Raw genomic sequence first — 19,546 nt, 5'->3', positions numbered from 1 at the left:
GACAATCGGCATTTCACTTTTTTATATAGTACATTTATACAGCAATAGTCAATCTTGGCAAGTTGTTATAGCAACTGCTACCATGACATGTTCTATGATTTTGGCTGGATTTAAACTGCAGGTCAGTGCATAATCCACATTCATATCTGAACAGGTTAAATTATTTTTCCGCATTTGGAGGAGGCCCATGTTTCACCTAAAAATAAAATAAAAAAATTTACAATGCGGGCGGCTCGGTGGCGCACTGGTTAGCACGTCCGCCTTACAGTTAGGAGGGTGTGGGTTTGATTCCAACTCGGGCCCTCCCTGTGTGGAGTTTGCATGTTCTCCCCGGGCCCGCGTGGGTTTTCTCTGGGCACTCCGGTTTCCTCCCACATACCAAAAACATGCTTGGTAGGCCAATTGAGCACTCCAGATTGCCCCTGGGTGTGAGTGCGAATGGTTGTTCGTCTCTGTGTGCCCTGCGATTGGCTGGCAACCAGTTCAGGGTTTTCCCCGCCTACTGCTCGATAACGGCTGGGATAGGCTCCAACACGCCCGCGACCCCCGTGGGGACAAAGCGGTACAGAAAATGGACTGATGGATGAATTTACAATGCCACCATGCTCATGTGAATTGTGTCATTTGAAAGACAAGAAGAATTGTTTGACTTCCAGCCTTTATCACCTTTTCAGAATAAATCTGGGATAGTACTCACTGGCTGATGTTGGCTATAGTGTCCATCCAACTGCGAATGCGGACCTTGTTGCGTATATTTGGAGGATTGCTGAACTCATGAACTATAGCGATGTGATAGGGATAGGGACCCTGGAAGAGCTGACGTTCCAATGCCACAGAGTCAATCTGAAAAGAAGGATGATCCAGTTAAGCATAGAGACTATTTCTTCAAGGTAATAATACCAGCACTATGAAATACAGCGGCAAAAAACATACACTGTCCAGAACGACTTAAAGAGGAAGTCAAGTCAAACATTTGATTAGCAATATGTTCTATGTACTCTCACAAGTCTGAGTATGGTATTATGATTAATGTTGCATAGGTGGGATAGAAATTAAAAACTCGGTTACCTGCTGGCTGGTTAGAAGTGACTGTGGCTAAAGGCAAAGTATGGCAGGGTTTCTACTTTCTGGACTAAGATTTGACAACTGTGCAGTAGAGCTGTGCACGAATGGGTGCTAATCTGTTCACTTGTTTGAGTGGGCATGGTAAATTAATAATTAAACTATAATTTGCGGACTCCAATCCTACATCACCAAAACCGGCAGGGCAATCAACTGATATTTACCTGTGATCTCGATTTACAATTACGAAAACTGTATCATCATTTTTAAAAAAGCCAAAAAGCACTGTGTGTTTTTACAAGTCCCTATGTTGTGAAAGCAACCTGATGAATGAATCATGCTGCTTGTGCAGCAAACATGACCAATGTTATTTTGCCCTCCACGAGCGTGTCTTAAGCCGTTGAAAGACACCGCAGTAGGAGTTTACCGTAAAACTAAAGACACAACAAAAATAATTACACTCATTGTACAAGACAATACAAGACAGACTTTATTTTATAAACATTGGCAGTGCTAATACCAATGTAAAAATGCATTGAGAGGGTAACCGAAAATTTGCATTGAGTTTTGGGAGTGATATTCCTTCATATAAGGAATATTCACATACAAACGCTCTGGTAATACATACATACAGAGAATACAACAATTCTCAAAGGGAGAATTCTAATATGTTAAAAAATATTTTTTTACAGTTTGATTTTGTCTTCTACACTTTATCAACAAACCCAATTCCAATTAAGTTAGGACATTGTGTTTAACAAATAAAATAAAATCCAATTATATGCACATCAGGTTCAAGCTATATTTAACAGATTATACTACAAAGACAAACTGAAACTTTCTTGTTCAAATAATTTTTTTCACTTAGAATTCAGTGAGAGACAGGTCTGGATTGCGGGCAGGCCACTCTAGTACGTACTTTTTTTTTTTTTTACTACAATGTTACGCTGTTGTAACACATACCCAAAGTGATTTGGCATTGGGTTGCTGAAATAAGCAGTAGCGTCCATGAAAAAGACACTGCTTGGGATGGCAGCATATGTTTCTCCAAAACTTGTACAGTATGTACCTTTCCACACAACGGATACTTTCAAAGATGTCTGAGTTGCCCTAAACAATCAGAGATGCTAGCTTTTGAACTTTGCGTCCATAACAGTCCAGAACTGTTGTTTTTGTCTTTGGTTCAGAGGACACGATTTCCAAAAGACATTTAAAATGTGGACTCGTCAGACCACAGAACACTTCCACTTTACATAACTCGTTCTTCGATGAACCTGGGCTCAGAAAAGCCAGAGGCGTGGACACTGAGTAACATTGTCCTCAATAAATGAAGTATCTGTTAGAACATGAACTTTATCATCTTTATAGGGTATTGCACTAAATACAAGTTGAAAATAATTTACAAATCATTGTATTCTATTTTGTTTCACACAGGACCTCAACTTCATTAGAATTGGGTATGTAGTACACCAAATAAGAAATATAAGAATGTATTTCCATGCATCCACGATGCCATACTAACCCAAATAGAACAACGCACAGCTGGTATGTGATCCGAGTTTTTTTCTCGTTTTTCTTTTACATTATATTTATTTATGTAAGTTGAATTCAATCAACATTTGTGTTTATTAATAATGATTTTAATATGAATCTAAATATTTGTGATTATTTTTTCCATAATCACCAGCCCTTGTTCCCTGGCAACAAGATGGTGCCAAAGCAAAATTTTTCATACTAGACTGATCACAAAAACAGCAAACACAGTAGGTGATGTTTTTTAGTGAATAACGAAACAGAAACAACAACAACAAAATAGTGAATAAGGAATGTATTCTGTATAAATAAGTCGCAGTGCATAATGAGTGGACTTTGAGATGCCCTGGCATACTGACCTGGTGCATAGGACGCATGTAGATGATGCGGTTGCGCTCAGGAGGCATTCTCAGAATCTGATCCAGGACCTGTTCCATATTCAGCTTCTTGCATTGTGCATAGTCAAACCTGTTAACAATAGGAGCGCTTTCCACTCGCAGCTGCTTCAACACTCGACATCGGGTAGCTTTTCTCGAGGTAAGGGAGACACAAAGACAGGAAAATTTGTGATCAAACATAGAAGTCAGAGGGGCACAGCAGAAAAATGTATTTGTGACAGGCAAAAGTAGGTGCATTCATTGTACAGTACTAAACCCTTGCAAGTATTCTCAGTATAAAAATCATTGGGGTCGGGCAGAATCCTTGTATCGCCAAATCAACCCCCAAAACGTCAACTTTGTTCATATTAGCATTGCATTGTGAAAAAGAGCAAGCCATTTTCAACACTTTAGATTGGTTAATAATTCGTAAAAATAACACCCACACGTGTGGATTGACCAATAGTAAAGATTTTTGCATATGTATCAAATTCACCAAAACGTGATTTATGAGGGTTTGGCCTGACGGCAGTGACATAACAGCCATCTTTGTGAAGTACCATGAATGAACATCATCTTGGGACAGTCTTTAAGGACCAGGTCGGTGATACCGCAGTTGGTCAGAGTGATCCCCACCAGGTTTTTACTCTTCAGGGTCAACACCTGAAAGAGTTGAGAGAACAGTTGCTTGTCAACTGCATTTTCATTTGCTACTATGATCATTTGCTTGAGGACATGATACTGACAGAGCAATTATCACTTGACATGTCAATAAACCTACGGGTGGAAGAGGAGACAAACGGTTAGGGCCATATATGGACATGCACGCGGCTTCGTCTAAGTGTGTGTGCGCGCCTGGAAAGCCTCTAAGTTAGCAACATACTAAAAAGCTTTTTATTCGGAATTTCAGTTTATGTTCAACTTTTATGAACAGCAAAAGACGTATGTGTGTGTGTGTGTGTGTGTGTGTGTGTGTGTGTGTGTATAGCTAGCGTCATTTGTTCAAAAGAACCTTAACATACTTTTTTGACCATATTAAAGAAGTTTTAGTCTTCATTTTGTGTTTTGAAAGTCAAATGATGAAATAACTGGTTCTGAATGAAGGGAACCATTTTCTTCTCACAACGGCGTAATAGAGGCATGGATGGAATGAAAAAATAAAAATAAATTAAAATCAACCTCTACTTGGCAGATTTTACTTATTGTGGACATTCTTCGGAATGTAGCCCTCATGATAATGAAAAGAGCGCTGTAATCTAAAATTTGCATTTATCATTAACCTATGCTAAGTCATAATTATAGCAATATTTATATGAAAAATCACTTCCAAAAAATTTGCAAACTGCCTATCATTGTGCTCCATTCGTAGCCTTGAATTATCAGTGCCATCATAAACTGAAGAATCTCCTGTCCTGCCACAGTGAAAAGACAAGAAGAAGTTTAGCATGCAGTTGTGTGTGTGTGTTTACCTGTACATGGTCATCCTCTGTCACCGGGTCCGAAGTACTGGTTGATTTGTCAGCCATTCTCCTCCTCCTTGTTGCTACCCGAGGCCTGGTTCTTGGAAGATCTGCTCATCCATAAAAACACCAGAGTAAAAAAAAAAAAAGAAACATGCATCTACCACAATTTTCGGACTATAAATCGCGTTTTTTTGTCATAGTGTGGGGGGGCGACTTATACTCAGGAGCGACTTATGTGATTTTTATTCACAAATTTTCAGAATTAAAAAATCCGGGATGTAGTGAAACCGCGATAAACGAACCGCGATGTAGCAAGGGATTACTGTCATTTGAACTGCAAGTGACGTCACCCGTGCCGCGTGGTGGTTGTTTACATAAAGGGCAAAGGATTTGATCACAGGATGACGAAGATGACGAAGGGCCCCACGTACTACCGGCATCATTAGCGGCTTTGTTTGTAAGTGACACGGAGGACAAAGAGTTTGAAGGCTTTAATGATTTGGAGTGACACAGAAGGTTTGAAAAACTATTATGGCTTTTACGCACGCCCAGTCCTTCTCGACGGGAGCTCTCTTTCACCTCCGTAGATGGAAGTCGGGGGCCGGCACTCGGCCGGGTGGCTGTCCGGGGACGGTGGATGGGGCTCGGACATGGCTTTTACGTACGCCCGGTCATACTACCAAATCCACGTCTTTCCTGGTACTTTGTTAACGCTACAATAGTTATATACTAGATCTCTGCAGCGCACGCGAGGCGTTGTTGACATAAAGAACGAGGAATTTGATGGATGGATTTAATGATTTGGAGTGACACAGATGGTTTGATAATATTGTTTTAATATGATAGTTATTTGAAATATACTTTATATATCGTTATATTGGTCTGTGGAATAATTAGAAATGCAACTTACAACGGGTCCGACGTCAGCATATGCGGCATTGTTTACATAAAGCACGATCGATGGATTTAATGAATTGGAGTGACACAGATGGTTTGATAAACGTGTTATTTATGTAATACTTACTTGAATAACTCTGAATGTTACGTCAGGTCCGTTCTCAGCTTCTCGTTTGTGTATATGTCACGTTAGCATACCGTATCGTTTAGCCTGTTGTTGCTGGTTGATGTCTGTTTTTGGTGTTGGAGTTTGACAAATAAATTTGCCCCAAAAGTGCGATTTATACTCCGGTGCGACTTATGTTTTTTTTTTCACTTTATTGTGCATTTTATGGCTGGTGCGACTTATACTCCGGAGCGATTTATAGTCCGAAAATTACGGTACATCAAGCAACACGTCCTCTAATCTTATTGGTGGTTTTGACATGTTTAAAAACCATAGTTGAAAATTATCTTAATTTTTTTTTAAATCTCAGATAATCTAGATCAGGGGTGTCAAACTCATTTTAGCATGGGCCACTTTCTAGTTACGGCTTCCCACAGAGGACCGTTATGACACCAATCCATCCATTTTTCAAACTACTTTTCCTTGCGAAGTTTGCGGGCGCGCGATATGCCAGCAGACATCGGGCATTAGTTGCGGGACACCCTAAACTGGTTGGCAACCACAGGGCACACATAGACAAACCACCATACACACTTGCGCCTACAGCATGGATCAAAATCACATGGGGATGGGTTAAATGCAGAGGACAAATTTTATCACACCGAGATATGTGTGTGTGACGATGATCATTGGGACTTTAACTTTAAAAGTAGCAGGGTAATTAGTAATCTAATCTAATCTAATCTATTCCAAAATAACATGGCAGGATGGATCTGGCCCCCCAGCCATGAGCTTGACACGTGATCTTGATAGATCTTTTTCAATTGTTCATACCATTACCTGTCTCTGGCATCAGGGATACAGAAGACATACGAGTGCAGGACCGGGTCAAAGGTCGTCTGGGTGGAGAGTTCTCATCACTGGCCAGAGTTCGCTTACAACTTGAACGCTGAGCCACCGGCGTTCGTCTGTGCCTCTGACCAGCTGGTTGTCCTGAAGTCATGTTTTCAACAGAACCTTTGGATTCTAGATGTGCAACACTAGCAGTACCAGAGGTTTGCCTTAATCCAACTTCCCTGGTGCTGCAGTCACCAGTATGTGTTCCAGAGTGGTTTACTGTGCCCCCATTAGTCCTGCCACTTCCAGTATCTCGCCTCTCAGGTCCCTGGGCTGATACAGGTTCAATTATGTCTCCACATTGGGTCAGCGGCCTTTCTGCTGCCCCACTTACACCGGTGCCTTGTACTGTGCCATCCTGCCCTGGCCTCGTTGAGGTCTCCCCTGATTCTGTGTTGACGCCTTTATTGCTAGTCCTCCGACTGTTCTCGGATGCAGCCTTCATGTCAGCCTTGATTTGTTCACTGGTCACCTGACAGCTCTTTTCACAGCGACCCTCTGACGCAGGAGGCTTCACCCGATTTCCCGAGACCGACGCTGATCCAGGCACATTATTGTTCCGCCGCAGAGGAGTCTTTCCTTTACCTAGAAACACAGATACATTAAGATTAAAAGTATACTCATGAGCACAAATTTGATTGATCAAAGCAATTACCATATCACAATTTTTTAGACTATAAACTCGAAATCTGACCCAAAATGGTCCTCCCCTAATCATGTTGATGGCAGCAAACAAGTTGGATTGTATGTTCTACTTCTAACTATGACAACCTTTTTATTTTAAGTTTAAGATTACTTAACTAGAACCCTGCATTACATTGTTGACAAAGGTAGAATCCTAGGAAATGATTGCAGCTTTTGCTGCTGTAAATATTGAACTTTTGTGGCAATTGCCACATGAAAAATAAGGTGTCGGTAATGCATCTTTTGGCAAGAGAAAGAAGAAGACTAAAAAGAAGGTACAGAAGACAAAGAAAAAGTAATACTTATCACTGACATATATTAGTTTGCTGACACCGAGTTTAGCATGCTGCATTTGCCACAACAATGATGATATATTTATTTATAGTACAGAGACAGCGCTTTTAAAAAGTACTCAGGCTTTTAAAAAGTACTACCGTAATTTTCGGACTCCGGAGTATAAGTCGCACCAGCCATAAAATGCACAATAAAGTGAAAAAAAACCCATATATAAGTCGCACCGGAGTATAAATCGCACTTTTGGGGCAAATTTATTTGTCAAAATCCAACACGAAAAACAGACTTCAACCAGCAACAACAGGCTAAACGATACGGGATGCTAATGTGACATATACACAAACAAGGAGCAGGTAACGGGCCTGACGTAACATTCAGAGTTATTCAAGTAAGTATTACATAAATAACACGTTTATCAAACCATCTGTGTCACTCCAATTCATTAAATCCATTGATCGTGCTTTATGTAAACAATGCCGCGTATGCGCCGCATATGCTGACGTTGGACCCGTTGTAAATTGCATTTCTCATTATTCCACAGACCCATATAATGATATATAAAGTATATTTCAAATAACTATCATATTAAAACAATATTATCAAACCATCTGTGTCACTCCAAATCATTAAATCCATCGATCAAATTCCTCGTTCTTCATGTCAACAACGCCTCGCGTGCGCTGCAGAGATCTAGTATATAACTATAATGTAGCGTTAACAAAGCGTTACTTTTAACTTGAGGAAAAACACGTTGCCTTCTGTTTGGATACTACTATACAAATACATTTGCCTTGCCCTGTTTGTGTAACATCAAGAGAAAGTTAAAAAAATATGACCTGATACAAAGGATGCACGGTTCTTGCTTCAGCCTTGGGTGCAATTTCCAAATGCCTGAAGGTATGATGTTCACCTACACCTAAGTATAAAAACCATGGGAATGTCTAGCCATCATGCTGCTCAGGAAGGAGGAGGAAGTTCTCTGACCCAGAGTTGAATGCGCTTTGGTCCAATATGTGCATGTGCACCCAAGAACCAAAGAAAAGGCTTTGCATAAATGCTGACTGAAGCTGGTTAGGCTATGTCATTATCCATCAAGAAACAAGTACTGTTGCGACATGAGCTGCAATGCGACTCTGCCAGGATGAAGCAATTATTCCAAAAGAAACACACACACAAAAAAGTCTAACAACAGTTTGAAACTGAAGAGATGAAGAAAGGATATCCAAAACATTTCACCCAGGTCATACATTTTAAAGGCAATGATAAAATCTATGTAAACTTGTGACTTTGAAGAAAGTACTGTAGTGAAAATTTGGTTTAAACATCCTTCTCTCATGATTTTGGCACTCAGCAAAAATAAATAATTTTGGTAATCCTAATTGACCCAAAACACGAAGGGCGCTATTTTGGTTGACAGGCGCCTGTTTGTGATAATAATTGTCAACTTTCAAGGCTATTATTATTATTATGAATGCGCATGTAGAATCTAACATGACAACCACGCTGAAACAATTGATAAGTAATCTGTATTGTGCAGACACCTTCTGTGCAAGAAACAGGTTGCTGTGAGCAGGAAGTTGCTGGAGTTAGTCTTGAAACGAGGCCTTCCTCCTCCTCCTCACTGTCCGAGTCAGAGAGGATTAGTGAGGGCTTGGGAATGGCAACTCCAGGAGGTCTACACTGCCGAACCAAACCACTGGGACCTAGGGAGGACATTACAAGTTACATTTCCCAATACAATTTAAAAGGAAATAAATAAATAAATAAATAAATATAATTATTAGTTAAACTCAACGTGATCAAAAGAACTTGACTGGCAGTAATTATAATTTGGTTTATGCATAATCCAATGAAAGGCTCCCGACTTAACTTTTCTTTACTAGGGGCACAGTGACCACTGTGCAAAAAAAGGACAATGTGATGCTGTGGAATTTTATCAATCTGTTGTGGCAAGTGCCTCCCGCCTGAACAAACTGGTGAGGAAGGCGTGTTCTGTTGTGGGCGCAAAGCTACTTGATCTGAGGTCTGTGGGAGATCAGCGGGTGTTGGCGTTGTGTATCAAAGCCAACCCCAAACACCCACTGTACATCACCGTCACTGGGCGGAGGAGTAGCTTCAGTGACAGGCTGTTGACACCATCTTGCTCCATGGAAAGGCTAAGAGGATCATTTCTCCCCCATGCCGTGAGACTTTTAAAACTCGACGTGGGGGATAGGGGTGCGTTCACGGTCATGATCTTTGGCAAATAAATAATGTTGTTTACATATTGACACTCATCTGCTGATTATTGTTTATTTATTTAGTCACGGGTGTCTAGTGCATCTACTGCAGATTTATTTTCCTCTCTTATTTTGTTTGTCGCGACCAATGTTTATATTGTCTATCGATTTATTTATGTATTTAATGTTAATTGATGATTAATTTTCACTATTTTGCATGTTTTTACAATTTAGGTAGCTACGGCATATCTGTTCTCTAACCTGTCGTGTATGGCCACTGTTGGATGTGGATACGGCTGGTAACTGGATTTCCCCCCGGGAACAATAAAGTATCCATCCGTCCATCCATCAGACTTAAATATTCATCTCAATCATTTTCCCATTCTTACTGATAAATGAACTTAAGTACGGAGCAGAGGGTTTTCAGCAACAAAAGAATATTCAAGAATAGTAATTATAGAAAAAAATCTGCAAATTTGCAGGTTACAATATTGTAAGTACATGAAAGTAGTAGTAGCATTGTCTCAAATTTTAGGGCTAGAATACATTAAAGAGTTAGTCTGGGGCCCAAATGACAAAAAAAAATAGCATTTGAACCTGCTTGCTCTTCATCACCACAAGATAGATGTGGTGAACCAGCTGGATGACTGGGTCCAGCAGCGCCATCGCGATCTGCTGGCACTGCCATGTCAGCTCCTTCCAACACAATTTCTGGCTCTGCCCGCATGTTCTCCTCCACATCGTCTATCCCATTGACTTCCAATGGTGCTGTGAGAACAAATTGCATCATGTCATGTTTTCAAGTTTCACTTTTATTGGTACCTTTTGTGAGAACTTAGGGCAGGGGTATCAAACTCATTTTTGTTGCAGGTTTCCCTCACGGGGCCATTAATGACTATTTTATATTATCACATACATACAACAGAATCCAGCAACTTTCGAATTCATTTTCAAAGTGGAGTTTTAAAAAATACAATGCAATATCTCACTGTTATTAAAAGAGAAGGCAATTTACAATTTTGGTATTTAACAAGAAACATTGAGTTGACACACGAGTCGCCTTTGCGGGACACATAAAATGATGTGATGGGCCAGATCCGGCCCCCAATTTTGAGTTTGACACCTGTGATTTAGGGCAATATTCTTGTACATTGAAGTCCTTCTTTTAAGCACACAATTCCAAATACCATATTTTTCGGACTATAAATTGAGTTTATTTTCATCGTTTGGGGGGGGGGGGGGCACTTATACTCAGGAGCGATTTATATGTGAATTTTTTGACAAATTTTCAAAATTCAAAAATCCGCGATGTAGTGAAACCGCGATAAACGAACCGCGATGTAGCATGGGATTACTGTAATTTGAACTGCAAGTGATGTCAGCGGCGCGGCGGTTGTTTACATAAAGGACAAAGGATTCGATCACGTGATGACGAAGATGACGAAGGGCCCCATGTATGAAGGATTTAATGATATGGAGTGACAAGGTTTGTTATTCATGTTATAGTTATTTGATATATTTTATTTCGTGTAGCAACTTGTATATGTTTTTATCGATACAGTTCAGTAGTTGTTGGCTCATTGAACTCTTTTGTTAAATAAAGAGCTGTTTACTCAACCTAAGTTTTTCCTGGTACTTTGTTAACGCTACAATATAGTTATATACTAGATCTGTGCGACGCACACGCAGCGTTGTTGACATGAAGGATGAGAAATTTGATCGATGGATTTAATAATTTGGAGTGACACAGATTGTTTGATAATATTGTTGTTATATGATAGTTATTTGATATATACTTTATATAACGTTATATGGGTCTGTGGAATAATTAGAAATGTAACTCACATTTGTTTGACGTTCGACGCATACGCGGGGCATACGCGGGGCATACGCGGGGCATACGCGGGGCATACGCGGGGCATACGCGGGGCATACGCGGGGCATTGTTTACATAAAGGACGACTGATGGATTTAATGAATTGGAGTGACACAGATGGTTTGATAAACGTGTTATTTATGTACTGTAATTTTCGGACTATAAGTCGTTCCAGAGTATGTCGCACCAGCCATAAAATGCACAATAAAGTGAAAAAAAACCCCATATATAAGTCGCACTTTTGGGGCATATTTATTTGTCAAAATCCAACACCAAGATCAGACATGAACGAGCAACAACAGGCTAAACGATATGCTAGGTATGCTAACGTGACATAAACACAAACAAAGAGCTGAGAAAGGGCCTGACGTAACATTCAGAGTCATTCTAATAATTATTACATAAATAACACGTTTATAAAATCATCTGTGTCACTCCAATTCATTAAATCAATCGATCATCCTTTATGTAAACAATGCCCCGTACGCGCACCGTCGGACTCGTCGTTATTTGCATTTCTAATTATTCCACAGACCCATATAACGATATATAAAGTATATTTGAAATAACTATCATATTACAATAATAATATCAAACCATCTGTGTCACTCCAAATCATTAAATCCATCCATCAAATTCCTCGTCCTTTGTCAACAAAGCCGCGCGTGCGCCCTGACGTCAGCCTCGTCGTTATTCCACAGATCTAGTATATAACTATATTGTAGCATTAACAAAGTACAAGCAAAGACGTGGGTTTGGTAAACGGCTCTTTATTTACCAAAACAAGAGTTCAACGAGGCAACAACTACTGAACTTCCAGCCACGGAGGTGGAAGAGAGCTCCATAGAATAGGACCGGGCGTGCGTAAAAACCATGTCTGAGCCCCATCCACCGTTCCCGGACAGCCACCCGGCTGAGCGCCGGCCCCCGACTTTCATCCAGGTGGAAGAGAGCTCCAGTCGAGAAGGACCGGGCGCGCGTAAAAGCCATAATAGTTTTTCAAACCTTCTGTGTCACTCCAAATCATTAAATCCTTCAAACTCTTCGTCCTCTGTGTGACTTACAAACAAAGCCGCTAATGATGCCGGTAGTACGTGGGGCCCTTCGTCATTTTCGTCATCCCGTGATCGAATCTTTGTCCTTTATGTAAACAACTGCCGGGCCACTGATGTCACTTGAAATTCAAATTACAGAAATTCCTTGCTACATGGTGGTTTCTTTGTCGCGTTTTTTTTTTTTTAATTTGTGAAAAAAATTCACATATAAGTCGCTCCTCAGTATAAGTCGCCCCCCTACCCAAACTAAGAAAAAAAACCCCGCAACTTACAGTCCGAAAATTACGGTAATAGTTATTTGAATAATTCTGAATGTTACGGCAGGCCCGTTCCCTGCTCCCTGTTTATGTACATGTCACGTTAGCATACCGTATCGTTTAGTATGTTGTTGCTGGTTCATGTTTGTTCTTAGTGTTGGATTTTGACAAATAAATTTGCCCCAAAAGTGCGACTTATACTGCGGTGCGATTTATATGTTTTTTTTCACTTTATTGTGCATTTTATGGCTGGAGCGACTTTTAGTCCGAAAAATACGGTATATGGGCATTCTCCTATCCAGATGTTTGACACAATCACTGTAAGCCGCAAATTAATAAAACACCACAGACAATTGATCCACTGATGAGTGCTGGCTACCTTCATATCATAGGAATGTGGATTTTTCCTTCAACTTTGGGAACGTCAATAAAATCAGTGAAAAACAAAGCAAATTTAAAATATTTTTGTAGAGGGTAGTGTGTGTAAAAAAAAAACTCAGAAGTTGGGGCACTCAAGGTATGACGGCTGCGTTAAATCAAAGTGAGGCATAAGAACATTACCAAAATGGCATGTAACAGCTTCATTTATTTTCTCTACGTAATGGAGAATATGGCAGAGAGGTGAGACAGACACCTTTGTAAAACTGGAAATCCTGGCTTGAGAATTAACACAGCTCGCCATTAATGTTGCTTCGTAGTACAGTGCACCCCTCAAGACATTGTTAAACTGCTATATGATAACTACTGTTCCACTTACTGGGAATACTGACTTACCATTGTGCTGCTGCTGATGTCTTTCGATGTTGTAAACAGGTGGCGGTGGTGGAGGAGGAGGAGGAGGAGGAGGAGGAGGGGGGGGTGGATGTGGAGGAGGAGGAGGAGGCAGATTGGCCTCATTGTTGTGGTGATGGTGGTGGTTATTATTGTTGTTGTCATTGTTAGAGTTTTGGTTGCTGACCAGAGCCGAGGACACACCAATACCAGTTCCAGCACTCAGGCCTACTCTGGCACAACCCTGAAAAACACACGAAACAATGAGCATATGGAATCCATGGGTGTTCAAGGAGACCTAAATGATGACACACATTCAATGTTTTTTATTTTTTTTTTTACCAACTACAGTCATTATTTTTAACAAAAGTAATGCTAAGTAAAATGATGATACGTATTTTGGTACGTGGCAATGGGTAACATGAAACAAGTTAAATCTTTCAGCTTTTATGTTCTGTTCATTTTTTAAAGAATATACAGTATTTGTTAACTATAGATACTGCCACAGTTTGTGTTGTATATTGACTATTGCAAGCCCAAGTTTGCTCTCTGATGAGATAAAGCGGTAAGACTAAGTGAGTGCATATATGTATTTCTGAAAGGACGCATTACCTTTGGTGGTTCTCGAAACATTTGGTCCAGACATATGAACTCTAAACTGGGCACGGCTTCGATGAACTGGGAGAAAGACTCCAGTTTGATAGCGTGACAGCGTACCAGTGTGAGGTCAACAAGTCTGCTCCATCTGGACTGATCTGAGGATATGAAAAAACAAGTGTTTTACTGGACTAATGAATTCATAGGCCATGTACATCCATATGTAAGGAAAGTTTCTCAGAGAACCATATGTTTACCTGTAATCCAATGGTGAGGGTTATGAAGATGGGGACAGTTGTAGATGAGCAGGTATTTTATATTACTAAATACCTCATTCACCACTTTAATGCCGATATCAGTGATGATGCCTGGGTTTTCTACCACATCAGCCAGGCCATACTTCACCAGCTCTGAATGACTCATTTTACCTATAATAGAAAACACATACTGCTTTCAATTATGTCCAAAACGAAGAACCAAATATATGAATAATATGTGGACAAAATTGTTGGTACCACTCTGGTAATGAAAACCCACAGGAGTCAGAAATAACTTTAATCTGATCAAGGTAATAGCAAATCAACATGACAGGTCAAGATAATTATTTCTAAAAACAAACTCAGAAAGTAGGCCTAAACAAAAAATGATGGCATCCCTCAAAAAAATACTCTGACCAACCAAGGTGTGTCTTCTAAATAGCATCACAGGTGCCCTGAAACTTGTAACCAGTCAGTCGACCTATTTCAAGGGTTACAAGTAATGACTGTGCTGTTTGGCATGTACCACATCAAAACATGGACCAGAGGAGGCAAAGAGATAGTTGTCGAAGGGATATTAGAAAGAAAGTGCATTTGAGGCAAAAGCTACAAGACCATCTCCAAGCAGCTAATGTTCCCCCGACTACAGTTAAATTATACAAAATGTATTTTTCTTGATTCCATTAGGTAATATATATGAACATTAAACTTTCAAATATCAATTGATTCCCAAGAAAGGAAGTATTAGATGATTATCAAAAATAATTAGCATTTGCTGTTTTTTACCAGTTTACCTGTGATGTAACTCATGCTGTAATCACAGACATTTATCGAATGAACTTACAATGCAGTGAAGCCGCTGTTGGACAACTTAGGTTACCAATCTAAGCCTACCTAACTTGAAAATAATTTCCCTGTAGCGCTTTCAAATTATTTTCGGTCTCTACGGTGAACATTGCTACATGCACATTTCATTGATAAGAATTTCATTTTCAATTTCTTCTCTGAATGACACTTAAAAAATTGCCTGCATCATGTTGTCAAAAACATCAACAAAAAATGAGAGCAACTCAGGACAAACTCAGCAAAATGTAAACCTCACCCAAGAAGAGCACAAATCATGATACTCAAATGATGTACTCTGAATGATTGACGTAAACAGCGAAGTTGGTTCTTTGATAGGCCCTCATTACTCCATATAGGCACCTGAAATTGGCTCTTAAAACAGTGTTTTCAGTGAAAACAAACAAACATAAGTTGTCAGTAAACGTGTCAACAAAAGATGGCTGCCCTCTGGCTTCAGTTGTGATTGGCCGATTGTTAGTCCATTCAATCTATGTCTGTGGCTGTATTATGTTACTGTTCATTTTGGACTTGCTTCCTGGTCTATTGTGCTATAAAATTTTTGTATGGTCTCATCAAAAACCATGATGGCTGCTCTCCCAAATTTTTGTAGACGTGTGTAGACTTGTGCTAATCATAGTCTGAAATACCAGATCGAGACCAGCACTACTTTTTATTTTATTCACGTTTTAATATTTTCTCTCCTAGTAGTCTTATCGGACTCATTTATTGGACGAAAAATGTTCAACATTTGGATTGTCACCCAAATGTTTGTGTGCATGGATAGGATTATCAATTACAGTATATTTTGCTCTATAAAATATTATTTTCAGACTACGATTATGATTTGCACGCAAAGTTTGGTTCTAATCAGTCTTGTTTATTGTCCAATAAGTGAAGTAATGTTTTTCTTTTGACAAGACAACTAGGAGACAAACTTGTGATTTGAAAACAAAAAATATTGCAAGTTTTGATAACAAATTGAAGAGACCAATAATATGAATGGAAACAAAAGTACCTAGAACAACATTAAAAAGAAATTGAAGATGAAGTCCATAAGGTTAAAGTATATCGGTATCACATTGCACAATTAGTCATCATTTCAGTTGTTGGCAGACAAAGGAGGAGGACACCAAGAAATAATAAAAGAGCAACAGTGGAATTTTCCAAACTGCATGTTGACAAGCCACAAGAATGCCATATGAAGAAACGAACCAAAACTAATTTTGGGGAAGGACACATCCGCTCTAAGTTCACATATGCCAAAATGAACCAACTTGCTGCATTTGTACAGGATATTGTGAATCAGTGCATGTCACAATGAAATCTCACGTCTATCAAAATACTCTAGAGTATAGGTGCCAAACTCAAGGCCCGGGTGCCAGATACGGCCCGCGAAGACACATTTTGCATAGACTTTGTATCATTACTAAAATTACAAATGGTCTTCACTTTAAAAAAGAAATAGAGATATTGCTTGCAATTTTTATAACCATTTGTCTTTTTAAAATATTTGAATAGTTTTTACTGGTCTCTGATTTCAAAACTCATTATTCATCCGTTTGTTTTGTAGCCTACACCGTATATAGAAGACGTTGACAATTATAACGGCCCTCTGAGGGAAACTATGATTACAATGCGGCCCGTGACAAAATGGGTTTGACACTCCTGCTCTAGAGAGAAATGTGCTGCCCAGTGTCAGAAAGCTTGGTGTCTGTTGCAGGTCATTTGTCCTACAACAAGATAAAAACAACACACAGCTAGAAAATCCTAAGAACGGTTAAGAGTAAAACATTGGCCTATTTTGAAGTGACGTCCAACGAACCTTGACAGACCGTCAAGTCCGAAATTATCCATTGCCCTGGGGTATGAATAATTTCGAGCTTGCCTGTAAATCCTATTGATCATTTCTGGAAGGAGCTGAAGCATGGCTGCAGGAGCAAGTCTCCTTCAAACCTGAGACAAATGAGCCCCAGAGTGGGCCAAAATACCTGCTGAGATGCACCAGTCTCATTGAACGTAACAATGTTGTTTGATTTCAGTGATTGCTCCAAAAAGCCTGTTTAATGAGTTTTTTTGGGGTTTTGGTTAAAATCTGTTGAACCACAATTAAAAAGATATGCCTGACTTTCATTTGCTCGTTTTTATAAGTGTATTCATTATTTTTTGAGATTCAAGATCTTTCTGTGATCTTTGCGATTTTGTCTTTAATAGAGGTGTACCAACATCTTTATTTTGTTACAATGTAAAATGCTCAATATTTTGGTTAGTAATGTTTATTCAGGGCGGCTCGGTGGGGCACTGGGTAGCACATCCGCCTCACAGTTAGGAGGGTGTGGCTTCGATTCCACCTCCGGCCCTCCCTGTGTGGAGTTTGCATGTTTTACCCAGGCCCGTGTGGGTTTTCTCCGGGCACTCCGGTTTCCTCCCACATCCCGAAAACATGCTTGGTAGGCCGATTGAGCACTCCAAATTATCCCTAGGTGTGAGTGCGAGTGCAAATCGTTGTTTGTCTCTGTGTGCCCTGTGATTGGCTGGCAACCGGTTCCGGGTGTCCCCCGCCTACTGACCGATGACGACTGGAATAGGCTCCAGCACACCCGCGACCCCCGTGGGGACTAAGCGGTTCAGAAAATGGATGGCTGGATGTTTATTCAAGTGGATGTCCGGCTGTTGCTGTTCAAAGTTTGAAATACATTTGCGTTAAATATGTTACCTTTTTTTTACGAGAGTATTAAACAAATAAAAGCTACAGCGGCTCGTTAGCGCACTGGTTAGCACGTCCGCCTCACAGTTAGGAGGGTGCCGGTTCGATTCCACCTCCGACCCGCCCTGTGTGGAGTTAGCAAGTTCTCCCCAAGCCCGCGTGGGTTTTCTCCAGGCACTCTGGTTTCCTTCCACATCCCAAAAACATGCTTGGTAGGCCGATTGAGCACTCCAAATTGCCCCTAGGTGTGAGTGCGGATGGTTGTTTGTCTCTGTGTGCCCTGCAATCGGCTGGCAACCGGTTCAGGGTGTCCCCCGCCTACTGCCCGATGACTGCTGGGATAGGCTCCAGCACGCCTGCGACCCCCGTGGGGACAAGCGGTATAGAAAATGGATGGGTAAAAGCTACAATCATTTTTTCTAGATAACTAATGTAAAAAGATGACCCCATGCAACTTTTCACATGGAAACAATTTCAAGTATTCAATTAGCCTAGAATTCTACTGTATTGGCCCGAATATAAGACAATGTTTTTTGCATTGAAATAAGACTGAAAAAGTGGGGGTTGTCTTACATTCGGGGTCTAGACATTATGCCCATTCACAACGCTAGAGGGCGGCAGACATCTTTAAAGCGAATGCTGAACTTAACTCCCCAGGCCTAAGCAAACACCTGCCACGAAGAATAAAATTAAAAATAGCGGTAGCACGAAGAAGAAAAATAAAAAATAGTGGAAAGAAAGAAAAGAGAAGAAAATAAGAGAAGAGATAAAATAAAATGGAGAAACGTCTGGCGAGAAGTGGGTCAAAGATCAGCCAGGTTAACCAGCAGCGGAGAAGTTATGATGCAAACTTCAAAATTATGGTGATAAATGAAGCAGAATCTTCAAACAATTGCAAAGCAGCTGTGAAATATGGTGTCACAGAGTGTAATGTACGGAGATGGATAGCTCAAAAAGATCGCCTAAAAAATGCTCACAATCAGAGAAAAGCTTTACGTGGTCCTCAGAGCGGTCGCTTTCAAGAGGTCGACAGTAGGGTGTGCGCGTACGTGGACGAGAAACGAAATGACGGGATGCCCATCAGCAGAGCTGTCATTCAGCTCAAGGCCGTGGAAATAGCCAAAGAGCTAAACATACCCATCGCTGACTTAAAAGCAAGCCTTGGCTGGTGTAAAAGAATGATGCGGCGTAACAGACTAACACTGCGACGCAGAACAAGTCTAGCCCAGCGCCTGCCCTCTGACTTTGAAGAGAATCTGATGTGTATTTACATTTCAAAAACCAGAAGCAATTCATTTACAAATGTGATTGCCCTTTAGTTTACATATTTAGACAGTTTTTGCATGATTTGAATGAGGCAAAACAACATGCTTTTTCTCTTGAATATATTGTTATAATCATTTGTTTCAGATGTACTGTAATTATTTTCTGTATAAAAATTAAATTTGGTGTTCAAAAAGTGGGTGTCGTCTTATAATCAGGGTCGTCTTATATTTGGGCCAATATGGTATTTTTCGGGTGTGGGAGGAGGCCTGAGAAGACAGGGAAGTCCCCTGCAACATCAAAGTTCCATCGAGAAGGACATGCTAAGCACAACACTGCTGTGCAAATAAAATTATCAATTCATTATTTACTTTAATTATTTCATTAA

General features: G+C 40.2%; 1 protein-coding gene across 2 annotated transcripts in view; it reads right to left on the bottom strand.

The window, feature by feature from the left end:
* fbxo38 (F-box protein 38) overlaps nt 1-19,546 on the bottom strand; it is a 38,312-nt gene that overhangs the window by 6,818 nt on the left and 11,948 nt on the right. For both annotated transcript variants that reach the window (XM_085935643.1, XM_085935634.1), the window contains 10 exons: nt 14,346-14,516; nt 14,104-14,246; nt 13,495-13,735; nt 10,130-10,300; nt 8,855-9,016; nt 6,279-6,920; nt 4,442-4,542; nt 3,533-3,635; nt 2,955-3,121; nt 698-843 (listed from right to left, as the gene is read on the bottom strand). In XM_085935643.1, the coding sequence (XP_085791769.1) occupies nt 698-843; nt 2,955-3,121; nt 3,533-3,635; nt 4,442-4,542; nt 6,279-6,920; nt 8,855-9,016; nt 10,130-10,300; nt 13,495-13,735; nt 14,104-14,246; nt 14,346-14,516 (2,047 nt within the window). The remainder of the gene's footprint in view (nt 1-697; nt 844-2,954; nt 3,122-3,532; nt 3,636-4,441; nt 4,543-6,278; nt 6,921-8,854; nt 9,017-10,129; nt 10,301-13,494; nt 13,736-14,103; nt 14,247-14,345; nt 14,517-19,546) is intronic.

This window comes from Syngnathus leptorhynchus, chromosome 2 (genome assembly GCF_054491065.1).
Source record: "Syngnathus leptorhynchus isolate UIUO chromosome 2, UIUO_Slep, whole genome shotgun sequence".
NCBI lineage: Eukaryota > Metazoa > Chordata > Actinopteri > Syngnathiformes > Syngnathidae > Syngnathus > Syngnathus leptorhynchus.
The sequence above is the reverse complement of the archived record's forward strand: the minus strand, read 5'-3'. Positions and strand labels throughout refer to the sequence as shown.